The sequence below is a fragment of the Anguilla rostrata genome, chromosome 7 (assembly GCF_018555375.3).
Source record: "Anguilla rostrata isolate EN2019 chromosome 7, ASM1855537v3, whole genome shotgun sequence".
Classification (NCBI taxonomy): Eukaryota; Metazoa; Chordata; class Actinopteri; order Anguilliformes; family Anguillidae; genus Anguilla; species Anguilla rostrata.
The window spans coordinates 43759921-43778055 of NC_057939.1; the positions used below are offsets into that span (position 1 = coordinate 43759921).

Sequence of the window (18135 nt, forward strand, 5' to 3'; positions counted from 1 at the left end):
TGTTTTGTTGCTGCGGCATTGTCACTGTGCCGTATGACTGTAATTGTCTGTTCCTTTGTGTTCTGTCTCGCTGCTCAAGACTGACAGCTCCACTGCGTGCTGTCGGCTCCTGGCTCATCCACTCGCAAAAAAAAAACACACCCCGACTTTGTTGGTTTTTTTCTCGAGTCGTTGAAAGTTTACTTTTTAAAGACTGCTTCTGCAGCAGCAGCTGTTAATCTGGGTACATCTGACAGATGAGCATTTAGCACTGAGATGCGGGATGCCAAACACATCTCTCTCTCTCTTTATCTCTATCTCCCCCTCTCTCTCTCTCTCTCTCTCTCTCTCTCTCTCTCTCCCTCTCAGAGCACCACCAGATGCAGAACAGGATCTCATTTTTTATTCTGATCAGTTATTGAGCATTAGAAGTAGTCACTTTTCACATGAGAGCACATTTTAAAACAATAATTAAAGTGACTGAATTCACCGATACACACAAGGAAAACAAATATCTCCTCTGAAAACCAAAGGAACATGCAAATATTGAATATTGGTACAGGGGCAAAGTAAACCTGGACATAAAGAAGCATTTGAAGAGGGGGCTCATGTTTGTGTAATAACCCTGTCAACTGAGACACTGATTTTGCACTGAGCAAGTCACTATTGAAGGTTCTCAGCTAAATGACTCAGTTTAAATGTCCCAAAATAAAAATGCATGTGCACAGCTACAACACAACCAGGGCATCTTCATTCATAGCGAAAACATGCTAACCAAACAAAGCCTCTTTCAAGAGCTGGTTTTGCCTTAGATACGGTGGTGTTTGAACACCTTTCTGGAATACAGTCATATTTGACAGACTTTGAATGTTGGCTTTGGGCCTGAGGGTCTGGTTCTGTAGTGTGGGTGATTAATCACTTGCATGCGGGTCCCTCTGCTCAGCGTAGTACCCCTATGCGTTGCACTCGGGTGCTACGGCCAATCAAACGCTGATGTGCAGCCACATAGTGCATACATTAGGGAGGAGCTAGAGGCCGTGACTCACAGCATGCTGGGTGTTTTACAGGCTCCGAGGAGAGACAATGGGAGTGTGGCCTACACAGAGTTCCTGAGGAGACACTGCAGAACCCCCACTGCACGGAGCAGGTACTGTAACCCCACCCGTTACCTGGACAGGTAAACAAGGACAGTGTACTGCCCAAAAGAACTTGGGGACAACACAATTTCAACACAAGCATTTAATTGCATTTCAATGAATTACTTGAAAAACCCTTATAAAACGTTATGGGCATTGTCAATTCATTAATGTAAATTCATTTCCTGAATGATCAAACTGAAATGGAATTGACCCTGATGCATGCGTGTGTGTGTGTGTGTGTGTGTGTGTGTGGCCGCGTGTGTAATTAGACAGCCATCTGTTGAGTATGTATGTGAATAGTAGTGCCCAGTTGAGGCTGTAGCTGCAGTCAGAGGTGACTGCCTCATGTACCGGATCATGCACACACAGCACAATTTCCAGAAGCTTCATAGCCAAACCTGAAACTCAACCCCACCATGAAAACAATCCTCAGTTGATGTTTGGATATGGAGATAACTCATGCTGGGATGGGTTTGACCCCAAATCTGAACCTGGCACCCCATCTCTGCCCCTGTTCCAAGGTTCCACCCAAGGAGCCGACAGCAGCCTATGACCTTGAAAGAACTTCAGCACTGCCTCAGAGACAAGGTTTGACTTCTTTTTTTCCTATCAAAAAAAAAAAACCCTCCAGGGTTGTGATTGGATAGTCATTAGTCAGTTTACATAGTAACACAGTGTTTTACAAATATTACTACCATTTGGAGTCTTTCGGTTCCAGAAATAAAAACCATTAACTAATGACTGATATGTAAATACTGACCTCAGTATTTTTCAACGAAATGTGTTTATTTGTATGAAAGGGAATTAGGGCAGTGTGGGAGGTCTGAGAGCATGTGCTTTTCACATGTTCCAGATATTAGTTTTGAGTAATTAAATGGAAAATGCACTGAATTAAATCAGTGTGCAGATACAGTAAATACCTTGGAGATTTTACATTCAGCGAGTCTTACGTTACAGTGGTACAACATGTATGGACACATCTCTCTGTATTACACACTGCTCGGCTTTACCATGCAAATGCAGTGGCTCTCTGTCTACCTTGCGGACCTCAGATATCATAGAAGAACATAGAATAGTGCCTCACAACATCTATGCTGCAGACATATCTATGGTGCTCAGGACTTTAAAATGGGATGCGCTGTGTGAATCCTACAGAACCAAAGGAAATATATGGATAATTTATTTTGAAAATCTGTTGAACCATCATAATTGCAGAAGGAAAATGATGGAGAGATAATAGATTATATCCATTATCTACAGTAATGTACTATTATAATTTAAATCAAAACACTTTTCCGTATCTGAAGCTGTTTGAGGACGCATATTTTAACATTATTTTAGAGCATCAGTTTGTGCATTTCAGGGGGAAATGTGATGGCTTTCGCCTGTTAGCAACCGAAAAACGGGCGGTGGTGTTTTTTCTCTGGAGATTCTGAGAAGAGAGCACAGCTGTTTGTGCTAATGAGTGATGTACCTACATCTGATGAGATATCCCACGCACATGTGCAACCTGCATGCATTTTCACGTGTCAATATTTCATTAAAAACAGGAGACGTTTAGCCAGACACGCGGGGGAGACCTGTGCATGTCAAGAGAGGCGTCAACCGCAAGAACGTCTCGGCATCCGAGCGGAAACTGTTGCCTTGGTCACGCGTCTTCCCATAAGCCCGAGAACACATTGTGCTATTTGTACGAATCATTTGGAACTGTTCTGCAAATGGTACTTGTCACAATACTGGGCCTAACTACAATGTGTTTGATATTGCACATATGCCACCCATCAACACCTTAGAACACTTGGAGGATTTCAAAGCTTGTTTAGCTAGCACTTGGGCATTTTCTGTAATACTACAGAGAAATATCCTAGTTAATATGTACCACAATATGGTTAATACGCATTAGGAGTATTAACAATACTTACTTGGTTAATATACTACTCAGCTTTGGTTATTTTGAGTGTTGTTGTGGAGAAGCTTATGAGTTTCTTGGTAGTTTGTTGAGAGGTTTAAGAATCAAAGACAGCCCCAAGGCAAATAAACTCACCTGCCGTCTCTACCTGCCCCCCATCTTCTTTCCTTTCATCTCTCCTCTGTTGTTCCTTCTGGTTGCAAAGTTCTCTGGAGAAGCATCAAATAGACTTCAGAGTTCTCTCCACGAGCCCAGTGTTCTCATCAGCTTCGATCTGCGTGGTTTCTCTCTCCCAGACCGATGCCTTCGGGACCCGCGTGGTTTTACCGCGGCTGTTGCCCTCTGACTGATGCCTGCATTCTAAGGTCCTTCCATTTCTCTTGCCTCTTTTTGGGTTACATTGCTACAGGAACATTCATTTGTTCAATTAAAGTTTTTCAGTTGCATGACCTTATTGGTCTTTATCCTTCGTTCCTGAAATCCAGCCATTTTGGAGCACATTTTATTACCATAAAAAAAGGGGCGGGGTAGGTGCTTGAAGAGAAATTTGTCAGCACCAGACACACTGGGATATCTATGCTTTCAAGCCCAACGGGCTCTATTTTTTTCAGCCTTGCTCACTTTTTTATGTCTGAATATGGACTAAAATCGTGCTAAATTCATCCTGACAGCAAAGGCCCATTCTGCAGCACACGTTCCCCATCTCCACAGATGGGAGAGAAATCATTTCTAGAGCTTTTTACAAGTGGTTTACAAGATTATTTTCAACCTGTTCTGTGGAGAACAACAGACTTAACATTGCTGCTAGTGTCAAATAATATCAGGTATTTTAGGGAGAGTAAAACAGAATAAATGTCTCTTTAGGGGGTCCTGTAGCTGAAGGGATCACGGCAGAAGTGTGTGAGATACAGCTTCAAAATAAACCCCTGTTTATGTTGCATCAATCAGAGGAAATTAGGGAAATTCGAATTAAAGCGAAGCAACCAAATGTTGAACTTCATCTCCTTCCTCTGATTATTTGCATATTTGAGCTGGTCTTGTTTGTGAGGACGCCAAGCAGTGTGCTACTGCAGTAGGTTGTGAAGACATCACACAGTGTGCTATGGCAGTGTGTTACTGTAGTAGGTTGTGAGGACGTCACACAGGGTGCTATGGCAGTGTGCTACTGCAGTATGTAGTGTGGATGGCAGGCAGTGTGCTACTGCAGTATGTTGTGAGGACACCACGCAGTGTGTTACTGTAGTAGGTTGTGAGGACGCCACACAGTGTGCTACTGCAGTATGTAGTGTGGATGGCAGGCAGTGTGCTACGGCAGTGTGCTACTGCAGTATGTTGTGAGGACACCACACAGTGTGTTACTGCAGTAAGGCGTTCATCGCAGATTGAGAGTTACAGACAGGCTTTTTCACCCAGTTGTACTCATATATTTGAAACTTCTACAAAGAGCATAAAGCCCAACTGTGATCCAGCCTGCAAGTTATCATTATTACACTAACCCAAGTCTGACTGGGATGGGATGGCGCTAGAGTCGAAAGTGCTTCTCAGCAAGGTGCAGTGATTGGCCAGAAGCTATTCCAGGCAGCGCACAGCTGCTTAGCGGGAAACTGGCATCGCTGACAGCCATGAACACCACCAGATCCGGGAGAGGGGCACAGAGGACCGAGAGCATGTGTACGAGGCCTGGAAATAAGATACAGAGAGATGAGACACATTAGGCTATCCCGGCTTTGCTTCGTGTTTTTAGCAAATTTTAATTAGCTGACCAATTCTGAAGTTTGAAAGGGGGGAGTGATGATTATTTATATCCATTTAAAAAAATTAATTCTGCTTCATTTGATCTTTTTATAACTAAGCTGTGGTGTACATTTTTTCCCTTTACACTGATTAAAGCACTTCAGCTTAATAAAAGTGTTTTTTATGCACGGGTAATTACTGTGCTTGTCAGATGCACTCCCGCAGTTTGTTTAAATTTTCCACGCGTCGGAAACGTCCTGCTGTGCTGCACACCCACCCGTCCGCTAAGCCGGAAGCGTCTCTCAGACAAACACAGATTATCTAAGGATGTGTGTTTTTGCACTCATCTCATTTATTTCAGCGCTGTGCACCCCCAACAGCCAAACCCCGCACACTTTGTTTCCAGCCCCAGAGACCACACCCACTCACATCTCCCTTCTGCAGCACCTGAATCTGGAGAGAGAGACAGATAGAAAAACAAACAAACGCACTGACAGGCAGACATACACAAATACAGACATGCACACATACACACACCTAACATCGCTTACTGTCATTTTAGTTATAGGCATTTCTTTAACTAATCCATAATCTATCATCTATATTGTGCAGTTTTATTATGTACCCTCTACCTTGGCAACACAAGTGCCTGTACTTGTCCTGCCAATAAAACACTTTGAAATTTGAAAATTAAAATTTGAGAGAACGCAAGAGACAGACAGAGATTGATTAATATACATTTAAATTGAATAATGAAATGAAATATTGCTCTGCAGTACCGAGTTCAGTTTCTGAGGTGAATTTTATTTTCTGTTTTAAACTTTCAAAGATTGGGAACAACTTAAAGAACGTGATCCGGGCCTTCCGTCTGTTTGACCACAACCGGGACGGAAAGATCCAGAAACATGAGCTGCTCAGGGTCTTGGAGAGCTACTGCCTCCCTTTGGGAAACCAGGAGTTCCACAGGTCTGACTGAGCAGCAAACATGAGAGTGAGAGTGAGTGTATGTGTGTATGTGTGTGTGCGTGCGTGCGTGCGTGCGTGCGTGCGTGAGCGAGAGGGCTCTTTAGTCTGTTGGTCTAGGGTGATATGCATTACAGTAACTCCCGTAGTGAAGTTTTTGTAATTGAAGTTCTGCCGCAGATGTTGGTGTCTGTAACACTGTCTTTTTTGTTCTTCCAGAATTTGGTCCCATTACAGTCCAGACAACCCAGGAACCATGTCATACCGAGATTTTCTCCAGAGACTCAGCATTGACTGTGAAAACAACAGGAAGTCAGAGCATCAGGATACTGTGAAGTCAGGTAGCGTACATTTTGAGAACCCCTTTAAAATTCCCAACTCAGTTACAGTGAGCCTGCACCTGTAAGGTGTGTGACAGACCAGTGAACACGGCCAGGTCAGGTGTGACCATACGGCACACAGGATCTGTCAGTTGTCCGGAGAGAACCCACGACGCCAAAACGGACCAATTTTGTGTTCTCTCACGCTTTTAGCAATCTTTCCCCTTGGTGAATTTGAGTGTCATGAAAAATATTTGAGTTGCAGCTTTGAACTGGGATTCTGTCAGTCAAGATAACGAGAGACAGCTGCAGGACAGGACACCTCCAGTCTCCGTTGCCCCACCGTCCCGAGGACTGACGCTAGAGCAGGTCCACGACGCCTTCCTAAATAAAGTGAGCCATTATTTCTCTCTGTTCTGTGTGTTCAACAGTAACCCCCAAATCTCTCAGCCTCTCAGTGAAATAGCGAACCAGGCATCAGGCATTCTGTCCTTTTTAAAGAGTAGATTTTTTTGGAATGTCTTTTTAAAATTCAGTGTTCTAGAACTCGATTGCCTTCGATTACCAGTAGTGATTGCAATATCAACATTAGAATGTTCAGTTAATAACATTCTAATCACATGTTCTTGCACCTTAAAGGGTTAAAACAGGAGTGGATTAACTCCTCAGCCCCCTGTTCTTTTTTGAGACGTTCTGGACCTCATCCAGCGTCTGTTAAGCGGTAGCTGGCGCAGGATATTGTCGCTAACTGGCGAAATATCGTTCACATGACAGGCAATGACAATTTTTAATTAAAACGTTTGCCCAGAACATAATCTCCAGAGTGGTTCTGTTAATTATGACTAATTTCAGCGACGGTACAGGGGAGATGAAGCAGCTCTTTAAAAACTTGTGCGCACTGGGTTTTCTCCATGGCAACGACTGTCAGGGCGGCAGTGTAGCATAGTGGTTAGGGAACTAGGTTTGTAACACAAAGTTTGCTGGTAAGAAAATTTGCAGGTGGGGCACTGCCATTTTACCATCTGCGCTTGTAACTTGTATTGTTATCTAGACGTGTAGCTCGTTGTCACGCCTCCTAGTTTGACTTGCTATAACTTTCTGACCTAGCTTATGCATACTGTGTGAACTGGACTTAGTGTGTCCAGTAACTGTTGCATAATGAGTATTGTACCTTATCGGACCTGTGTTTTGTAGTTGTTCCAATGAACTTTGGTATGCACTTATGTATGCACTTAAAATGAAATGTAATTCACCATTGACCAATTTACTTTACCTGTCGTGCTTCCTTAGATCCAACAGAATAAATGAGATTGTATTTCAAAATGGGAGCTGTGGATAAGGGCATCTGCTAAACAAACATTATATAATGTCACATGGTCCCCTCTGGCTCCGCCCCCGGGTGCATGCAGCATTGGCCCCTGGGTACTTTGTTCTGGAGTAAACTAAACTAGTTTGTTTGACCCCCCTCTAAGTATTTTATCCCTTCCTTATGGAGTCACCCCTCGTTAGCATTACACTGGCATTTCAAAGACAGTGTGGGAGAGAAACTAATCCCACTTTCAGCTGCTCACAGTAGGAAAATAACAGGCTTTGATACGATCTGTATGGATGTGGCATTTCGGTGCACTTTTTGGGGGGCCACGCTGACAAAACAGCACATCAAAAAGCATCAAGAGAATGCTCAGGTAAAGATCTCAGCTGGAAACGTATGGGACTCTAAACCAGCTCACTGACACAAACAGTGAGCAAATTCTGCAGCTCTGCCCGTATCAAGCAGACTTTTGGGTCAGTTCCATTTCAATTTAGTCAGCTAAGGAAAAGAATTGAAATGCATTTAATTCAATGAAAACCCCTCATGGAACCTTCTGGGCATTCTAAATGAAGGACATTTTTAACCCTTTGTTTAACTGGCTGAATTAAAATGGATGAAGCCCAACCCTGATGAGGTCATGAATACATTTCTTCCTGTGACAGATGCGTCTGAGCTACGACGATGTCTGGCGGGCTCTCCAGGTGTCTGACGTTACCTGCAGTGGAGTTGTCTCCCAGGAGGACCTGAAGTCCATCCTCAGCCACTTCCTGTTCCCCATGAGTGACTTCCTGTTCCAGGGTTTGGCGAGCCGGTAAGCTGGAAAGGAATATACCACCGATCACACGCTCTGATGTAACAGTGTTAAGGTTTACGCTAGGGCTACTCACTGGATGGCCCACCATAGACGTTCTCCTGGCCCTTATATTACAGCAAAGCAGGAAACTATTTTATTCAAAGATTTATTCAGATGCATCAGATATTATGCCAGGTCTGCACAATGTCAGCACAATAATGACTGAATAATAACTAATTATGATTCATAATTTAAGAAAGCATTACTTTATTTACACCTTTACAATACATATTTTTCATATTTTTTATATGTGGAAAAGGTCTGGCCCATCTTGTAAAAAAAAGAATCTGGCCCCTAGGGAGAGACAGATGAAGAAGCTGTCCAGTTTAACACTTTCCATCTTTTTCTGATGCAGGTTTGGGTTGAATGTTGCAGAACCAGTACCGTGGGCCCAGTTTATGGCCCAGTTTAAGGATTTGACCCAGAACAAGAGGCAGACATCACCTGTCAGGTGAGAGCAGTTTGGAGAACACCTGTGTGTCAGGTAGCAGTGCTCAACCTGACCTCTAACTTAAATATAACGCTCACACCAGTAATTAACTCCTGTGTAACTGCAATGAAAATATTCTCAACATTCTGTACACTTCCTGTCAGACATTCTGTTTAATCGTGGCAGCAGTACAATATAATGGTTAATAACTCAGAGGTTGCGGGTTTGATTCCTAGATGGGGCTATGCAGTTGTACCCCAGATTGCTTCAGTAAATATCCAACTATATGAATGGATTGCGCATAATGAAAATATAAGCTGTGCAAGTCATTTAGGATAAGCGCGTGTGCTAAATAGCTAAAATGTATGTACATATGGGTCCAGCAGGGGGCACTGTGAGCAGCAGGGCCCAGGCACAGCCCAGCAGAACCTCCAGAACCTGCAGGCCTTACAGGAAGTCTACCCTCTGCTGAAGAGCTCCATCCTGAAATCTGATAAAGTGAGGATTGCTGAAAAATCTAACTTCCTGTCAAACTTTCACTCTACCACCTGTTTCATAGTTCCCACTCAGCATGTTCTATAGTTTAAGTCCCACCCACAAAGCAAAGTGTTCAATGTAAAATCAACACTCATAGAGTACTTTTAACATCAATATAGTGCACGTAATCCCTATTGGACTTTGAGAACTTTGCTGTGCTACAATTTCCCAGCCACATATTCAATATAATAATATGAAATACCGAATCCTTCTGATAGCAAATAAATACATGAAAATCACTGACAATTGTAAACAAAATCCATACAGATATCCACAATAATATTTCAATTTCATATTATTTTGTTTTGATTAGCAGTGTGTTTTGCTGGAAATTTTCTGTGATCTGCAGTAATGTTTGCAAATTTCACTAGCATCTAAAGATATAATTGTTTAAAAACAGAATTAATGGAACAGATGGCCTTCATGGTCTGGCGAAAATCAGCACAAGATCTCTTCTGTGTCTAAGAGGAAGACTGCAATGCTTCATTCCTGAATCCAGAATTTAAATTTAAAAAAACTTTGTATTTTGTAAATTGTTCTCTTCATGATATCTCTCATATTTTTGGTAATAGTCTGTAGCTTTTAGTAATGCCTTCAGTAAGTTTTTGGGAAAAGAATTTAATGCAGTTTGATGTTGCTACTGTTTAATAATGTTGTTCCAAGTTTCTAAACTGTATGAAGCATATTAGTCACACATCTCTGGGAGACGTTCCGTCTTTAATGCCATAAAACAGTGAAGAGGAAAAAAAAGGTTACCTACTGTCTTAATAATAAACAGTGTGAGTACCGGATTAAACAAAGGCCTGGTGGAGCTGCAGCCAGTAATCAGGTTTACAGTAGGTTTGTTCTCCTAGCCCTGGGGAGAGAATGTGCACTGACTCACGATGTGCGCTTACGTGTTTCAGCGCCTAGCCAACGCAATTACAACTCTTAAAAAGTACAATCGTGCCACCGAATAAGGAAAAACTACTCCGATATGAATATGATTCTCCATTTCAATGTCACCTTCGGTGTCCTCTGTGACCAATCCGGGGCAGATGAAGGTGCTTGCGGATTGGTCAGGATGGACGGTCGTATTTCATGTAGTACAGCGAGTCTAGCAACTTGTATTTAGGCATTTTTGTAAACCCACTGACTCTAGAGAAGCTGAAGCTGAAATCTTAGGATGGACAGATAAACAGATCCCAGACGATTCTTCCACAGATTTCATAGACTCAGCAGATGCTCAGATAATACATTCCTTCTGTTCTCTTTGCTTCTTGACTACAAGAGGTTCCAATACTCTATCACAGTACAGAACGTCCATTGATACTTTACCTTGACTGCATTTGGTAAAACCCCTTAAAACATCTTCATTGTTGCAGGGCGGGGCTGGGAAGGTCACACGGACGGAGTTGCGGAGGTCGTTGGAGGGCCGGAAATGTCGCCTGACAGAGCAGCAGTTTAAGGAGATGATGATCCTGCTGGACCCTGAGCACACTGGTGTTATACACTGCGAGCGCATCCTGGAGCTACTGCACCCACCACCGGTAACAGCATCACCCTCCACCCACCACAGGCTAGCATGCTAACGCCATCACCCTCCACCCACCACAGGCTAGCATGCTAACACCATCACTCTCTTCCCACAGCATGCTTACATGCTAACACCATCCCCCTCCACCCACTACAGACTAACATGCTAATATCATCACCCTCTTCCTACTACATACTAACACCATCACCCTCCACCCACCATTAGCTAACCGACTAACCAGACATTCATACTCCACCAACTGATTGAGAATGTGGAGTCAGAGAACAGTGCCCTGACCTGCAGGTGTCGCCCTCTTCAGGTAGAGACCCAGGAGTGCAGTGGCAGCACACAGGAGCTTCAGCAGAAATACAAGCTAACTGAGAGTGATGCCTGGAGCACAGTGAGTTAACCAATGAGAGTCTTCCACTAATGCTGATTAGCCAATGATAGCACAGCTGGGACAGCATGATGGCATTTTCAGGGTGGCAGTACAGTTATGGCTGAGTTTTCTGATCTGACCCATGCTCTGATTACCTGTGTGCAGGTAGAGGGGTTACTGCGGGACAAACTGTCCGAGCACCTTGACCAGGTCATGGAGGCACTCAAAAACTACGACCGTGGTCAGAATGGGACGGTTCATCAGAATGAACTCAGGGAGGTCATTAACCGATATGGACTACCTGTATCAGAGGGTCACTTCTACAGGTAAGTCAGTATAGAGTCACAGACATTTCTACAGGTGAGTCAGTAGGCCTATAGAGTCACAGTCTGAGCAGATTTCTGGGTCTACACTTGTTGCTTTTAAAGTGAACACAAGAAGAACCCTACAGCTGTCTAGGATTAGAGTTAAGGAGTAGTGCTATGGAACTTACCCTCACAGCTGGGTGACTATAGTACAGTGAGTAAGACAGAACATTAACACTGACTGGAATGCAGGTTTCAAAGCCAATGTGGTGCTGAGTGAACCTACGTATATCCTCCAGTGTGATGCTTTGTCACCAGCAGTGATGAATAATTATAAGCACCTTTATCTCAGCAACAGGGAAACACAGGTCCATCCACACTCCGTCCTTCTAGTCACATTCTGAAAGCATAATTAAAAATAGATGCCTCTTTTAAATGATCGGTGATCTGCAGGAATGTTGCTGGTTGCTTTTAAAGTGTTAAATTATTCAAAATATTTCAAATCTGACCCAGTTCTGGTTGACACGTCTGTGGGACACGTGATGGTGTTTCCTTTGCCTGCTGCAGACTTTGTGAGCCACACACGGACTCAGGAAGACTCGCATATGGCCGGTTTCTGAACAGTCTGGGCGTGTCAAAGAGGAGCAGAGAGACAGACAGTGCTGCAAAGGCCCAGAGGGCAACCAGCAGGTAACGGCATTAATAATTCTGTGTACTCGCTCATTCTGCTAGTACGTGTTAGCTTATAATGTATAGCATTACATTACATTACATTACATTACAGGCATTTAGCAGACGCTCTTATCCAGAGCGACTTACACAACTTTTTACATAGCATTTTTACATTGTATCCATTTATACAGCTGGATATATACTGAAGCAATGCAGGTTAAGTACCTTGCTCAAGGGTACAACGGCAGTGTCCTTACCCGGGATTCGAACCTACGACCTTTCGGTTACAAGCGCAGTTCCTTACCCACTGTGCCACACTCCGTCCTATACACACTATAGCATTTTTATTAGCGCATTCTGCTACCAATTTCATAGCATGGTCATTAGCCCGCTTTGATAGCATGTTGAATTAGCTCATTCTAATAGCATGTGCATTAGGCCCTTTTGCTAGTATGGTGGTAGAATTGTGTTTGATAATTTTGGTAGCATGCGTTTGCGCACCCCTGTGCTGGTCCTCTGTAGACAGACCTTACATCCCAGGATTTACTGTATTTTAGATAATAAAATCTGTTTTAAATATCTATAATATGATTGAGTTTGGTTTGTAGCTGGAAAGCTCTGGTAATGTGCTGTTGTGGTTCTAGGCCATCTGTGCGCAGTGTTAGAACCCTGGCGGTGGAGAACACTGTCCTGAGGAAGCTGAGAGAAAACCTGGCTCTGCGGAACATTGCCATTGGCGACTGTCTCCTGGAAACGGGAGGGAACACAGATGGAACTCTGAGTTTAAAGCACTTCAGGAGGGTGAGCTTCTAAACATTTTCCTTACTCTAGAAGTTTCTGTCATGATTGAATAATGAGCCCAGCAGCACTGGGAGTTCTGAGATAACCCCCTACTGGATTTTTACGGACATGCCTGCACACTGATTGACTTTGTTCATGTTTTCTTTTTAACCCGCTTAATGTTTAAATAAATCAGCAAACAGCTTGTCAAGAGATAGGGACAAGCAACATAAATATTCATTTTGTTCCCTTATGATAATGAATAGTAATGAAAGAAGCATAGAAGTTGTAGGATAATTTTAATTTTTGACACCAGAACTTAAAATTTCAGTCAGTTTTCCTGATGAAGGGTGTGTATGGCCCAGGGGTCTTCAGAGTGCATCAAGTTTTGTTCTTACTCAGATCTTGATTAATCGATTAAAGCAGCTGTTAAGTCACCTCACCTCAGTTAACTCACCTCGTCATGTTACTTGGCTATAACCTGGCTGTTGACTTTACGGGGAAAACACAAGCCAGGTTGTTTCACTGGGGTGAGTGGCAGTAGAGGTGCTTCACGTATGGTCAGAACGGTGGCGGTGTAGATTAACTGTACATTCCCCTGATGAAATCTTACCCCTCAGATGCTGGAGAACTGTGGAATCCCTCTTGGTCAGGAGGAGTTTGACGTTCTGACTGAAGCTCTTGGTTTTAAGGATGGAACCCTCTCCCATGCCGACTTCCTGGTTAAATATGAAGGTGAGACTGGCCGTCAGGTGTGTGGGGACACACGTGAAGCAGACACTGACACACATGCGCACTCAAGATCCTCACCGCAGGCAAACACATTTCTGTTGAAGTGAAGGTGTTTAACAGACAAGTTAAAAATCTCATTTTTACTTCTCTTTCGTCGACCCAAAATACATGTGTGAAAAATCATTAAATAACAAAGCACCATCACAGATTCTATAGACACACCAGATAACCAGCTCCTGAGTTCCTTCCATCCAACCTGCTTCTTAACTACAGGAGGTTTGGGTTGGTTGTTTCTGGTGCTGTATTACAGTGCAGAAAATTCACTGCCTCTTGGCTGTTCGGCACCCCTCCCCCACATCTGTATGTCTGTCTGTCTGTCCTCCCAGATTCCAGCACTAAGCACATCATATCATAGCCTTTTCTAACTCGATGAGTCATCTGCAGGATAATTAAGTGCAGATATAGGTCCTCGTTTCTCATTAGCGGCAAAAACAGAAGGAACGTAGAACGGTTTCGTTTTTGATATTCTGCCTAATTATGCGTTTTCATTGGAAGCTTTTACGGTGAGAGGGACATCTCTCATTTTTATCTTCTGAAACGGCAATTAAAAGGAGCTTTAAATGCGAAGTCACGTGCGGAACACCTCAGAACTGAGAATAAAATGTAGGATGCGCAAAAAAATCCACATTAAAGAACAAATATCTGCTGTTAGACTAATCTCACCTCATAAATAATTCATTTGTCAACAAAACAAACAACTATATTGTTTTCAGTAAGTAGCACAGAAACTGAAGGCTCAAAATTACATTTTCTCCAAACTTCACTTATTGTAGCAGAAGAAAAATGTGCATCCTGCAATAATGTTGACCACTGCATAGTAGGTACAGTATGTGCATACTATTATAACACTGATCACTGCATAATTACATTTTATGTATTTACCAGACACTCTTACCCAGAGACACAGCTTACATTCTTTTATACAGAAGTAATTTATACTTCTGAATAGTAACTGAAGCAATTGAGATAAAGCACCTTGTTTGAGGCCACAGCAGACTTCAAACCTGCATTCATTAAGTAAGGTCAGTTTCCTCAATGCCACAGTTGCAAAGTGTGTGTATTGCAATAATAGTGTTTATAACAGTGTAATAAATGTAATTCCACTGTAATAACATGCAGATAAGAGGGCCACGGAGCTGAATAACGATAAGCAGGCACGCTTCCTGACAGCTGAGGAATGTCTCTCTCAGATGAAGGAGAGGATCGAGAAGCACCACGGGGTGAGAGGCCTAGACTCTATACAGATTTAAACGGGTAGCGCAGAGATCCATGGCCTCCCCATTGAAGAATTGTCGGCTTTTCAGGACATCCTCACCGCCTTCCTCCTGATAGACCGGAACCGGGACGGCGTCATCGACAGGGGCGACCTCAGACGCCTGATCGACAGCCTGGTATTCGTCACCAAAGAGCAGGAGTACCAGCGCATGCTGGACTTGCTGGGACTCAAACCCGGAGCCACGCTCAACTACACAGAGTTCCACGGCACCATCCAGGCCTGCAGCCAGCCGCCAGGGCCAATGCCGCTTTCAAACAAGTGAGCTCCCTGTCTCCCAAACATACCCAAACGAAATATCATCAAACTGTGTCTTACAGACATCCATAATCAGACATTCATCTATAGCCATTTATTCATATATACATACTACAGTATATACTTATATATATACGTAGGTGCAAAATAGCCCCGCTCAGCATTTTTTGTTTACCTTGTAGGTTAATCAGGCAATTAATATCTTTCTATACAGGCATTGTGTTGCTGCTCCGTGAGTGTCAGCCACACAGAGAGAGTGAATAATTTAAGCCTTGATCTATTAAATGAGCGAAATTATTTTTTGTGGTAATTCCCCTTTAAACATTTCCTTATTGTATGGTGGTACAGTATCCACAACCTGTGTGCTGTCAATGCTCTGATTCAATTATGACAAAAGTTGTTTTGGACTACAAGTCGTTATTAAAATGAAAATGCTGCTTGCATGCTCATGAATAGCTCAGAGCTATTTGTTTGGTAATGGATCTCTGAAGGCTGCTTGTTTTCTAATGAATCACTAGGAGCTGTTCGTTTGCAAAATAATTGCTAGAAGCTATTTGTTTGCTAATGGATCACTAGGAGCTGTTTGTTTGTTAATGAATCGCTAGGAGCTGTTAGTTTGTTAATGAATCGCTAGGAGCTGTTTGTTTGCTAATGAATCACTGGAAGCTGTTTGTTTTGCGATGAATCGCTAGGAACTGTTTGTTTGCAAATGAATCGCTAGGAGCTGTTTGTTTGTTAATGAATCGCTATAGGAGCTGTTTGTTTAGAAAAGAATTGCTGGGAGCTGTTTGTTTGCTAATGCATCGCTGCGAGCAGTGTGTGTGTGTGTGTGTGTGTAAGCACGTGGACCTGTGGGCAGCGACGCTGAGTGTTCGCTCATTGTGTGGTCCTGTACCAGGAGCCAACGGGTCATTAGTCCCAGGAGTCACTGCTCCCATGCCTCATTATTCCTTTAGGTCTTGAAGGTTCAGTAGTCCGTTTGATACTGAGAAACAGTTCACCAGTTCAGTCATTCACTGGTTAGATGGTCGATTGGGCCTGCTGCTTGCAGATGTAACTTTGCTCCTTAGGGCAGTTTGGGTGCATTGCTGCCATTGTGGCTCTTTCTTTGCATCACAAGTAATGCCTGTTGCAGTCATGCAGTGTGAAACACAGTAAATAACACTCCTGTGTTTCTCAAATAACATTCTTACATTTCTTCACAGATCGAAGCGGTTTGTGGAAGAAGCAGGTGAACAGGTCCACAGTCACCTGGTGTCCCAAGCGCGTCGCGGCTGGTCTGAGATGGCGAAGGTGCGTTTCATTTAAGGCAGACTAACAATCGCCCGATTAAAGAACAGGCCAGCGCAGGGGCGCCGAGCAACTCACTGAGGCTCTGCAAACTAAGTTTCACATTTTCACCACTCACCAACGGAGTGGGACTTAAATTTTCTACAGTTTTCTGTGTTTGTCACCCTGCAGTCTTGAATGTGGGAAATGTATGTGCAGTCACTTTCCTTAAGCTGAATGTAAACGGTGGCAATAAATAGCGATTTGCGCATGTGTCTCCTCCCTGTGCAGGCGTTTGTTCACGCTGATGAGGAGGGAAATGGCCTCGTCTTTAAGAAGGACCTGAGAGAGCTGCTGTACTCCTATGCTTTGCCCATAACTGCAAACCAGTTTGAAAAAGTTTGGTCCAGGTAACACGCATTTTTATTCGGGCACCATGTTGGACAACCGCATGGTGTGGACTAGAGTTAAACCATTTTTGTTACATTTTTTCTTACACGAACAATAATAATTTTCACTTTTTATCTTTTCTATTTAATTGAAATGTTTTCATTAAACAGTAATAAAGAGTAGCATGTTATCTGTCCACATGTGCTGGGATCTCTTACAACTTTTATACTTCAAATGAGAAGGAACCAAATGAAAAAGATATCACACTAGTGCCTGAAGAGTTCTTCTCTCTGAGAAGACAGGAAGTTCATTAATGTTATCTGTCGCCGGTTTCACTCAGGCAGTGCGTATATGCAAAAAAATGCCTTCAACTTTCTTCAAGGACAAACTCAAAGCACACTGTCACTCACAAGAAAGTGGGCATGCTTTACTGTCACACAGAAAGGAACATCCACACGGAACTTCGAATGTCCAGCTTTTTTATGATTTTGACAAATTAAGAGCACAATGGTTTATGGTTCAGCTAGGTAATCTCACGATAAATCAAATACCAATTCTTTATTTTTTTAGCAAACATAAAAATAGCCATTACATTAGTAGCCAGGGTATGTAATTAACTTTACTGTCAGGCTGTCCACCATTTTGATATTTCCTACTTCTCTGTGCATCATTTCATGCTCTATGCTCAAGGCATGGTAACACATACGGCAGTCTCTGTGCTGGTCTCTACTGGATACAGTGGACATGACATGGCAGGCGTATGCGTTTCTGTGTGAGAGAGACCCGTATGACCAACCGCCCCTACAATTTTGCCAACAGGTATGACGGAGAGGGAAGAGGCGTGCTCACCCACTCTGAGTTCCTTGAAAAGCTGGGCGTGGCTCCAGAGAGCAGTGGGCATGGCCACAGCCGGCAGACGGCGGAGGAGCGTTCGGACTCACAGGCACTGGCAACAGCTGGCAGCGTGACACCGGGGCCCCAATTAGGGCCACGCCCAGAGCCCGTCCCTCAGAGAGAGAGCGTGGAGCACCTCAGCCCGGAAAAGGCGATGCTGAGAGTGAGAGAGGAGGTCACGACCTCCTACCACACCCTCCACAAGGCAAGCAAAGAAATATATATAGTGTCTGAGTGAGTGAGAGAGAGAGAGAGAGAGAGAGAGAGGGAGAGAGGGAGAGAGGGAGAGGGAGAGAGAGACATGTGGCACATTATGCTGAAATGGACTATTTTATGCAGCATTTTTAAAATAATGTTAAATTCCATTATCTGTAATACAGTCTCTGTACGCTGCATTTTTCTGTAATTCTTATTCTCTGGGAAAATATATT

General features: G+C 43.3%; 1 protein-coding gene across 2 annotated transcripts in view; it reads left to right on the forward strand.

The window, feature by feature from the left end:
* The window catches only part of efcab6 (EF-hand calcium binding domain 6), a 28915-nt gene that overhangs the window by 3796 nt on the left and 6984 nt on the right, over window positions 1-18135 (forward strand). The window contains exons 4-22 of one of the 2 annotated variants that reach the window (XM_064344527.1): window positions 1047-1126; window positions 1640-1706; window positions 5591-5727; window positions 5944-6065; window positions 6310-6437; window positions 8019-8167; window positions 8565-8660; window positions 9026-9137; window positions 10541-10705; window positions 11012-11092; window positions 11237-11397; window positions 11944-12066; window positions 12693-12849; window positions 13449-13563; window positions 14740-14840; window positions 14925-15154; window positions 16357-16444; window positions 16712-16830; window positions 17630-17909. In XM_064344527.1, the coding sequence (XP_064200597.1) occupies window positions 1047-1126; window positions 1640-1706; window positions 5591-5727; window positions 5944-6065; window positions 6310-6437; window positions 8019-8167; window positions 8565-8660; window positions 9026-9137; window positions 10541-10705; window positions 11012-11092; window positions 11237-11397; window positions 11944-12066; window positions 12693-12849; window positions 13449-13563; window positions 14740-14840; window positions 14925-15154; window positions 16357-16444; window positions 16712-16830; window positions 17630-17909 (2511 nt within the window). Of the gene's footprint in view, window positions 1-1046; window positions 1127-1639; window positions 1707-5590; window positions 5728-5943; window positions 6066-6309; window positions 6438-8018; window positions 8168-8564; window positions 8661-9022; window positions 9138-10540; window positions 10706-11011; window positions 11093-11236; window positions 11398-11943; window positions 12067-12692; window positions 12850-13448; window positions 13564-14739; window positions 14841-14924; window positions 15155-16356; window positions 16445-16711; window positions 16831-17629; window positions 17910-18135 lie in introns of both variants that reach the window. The other variant, XM_064344526.1, reaches the window with a different exon arrangement.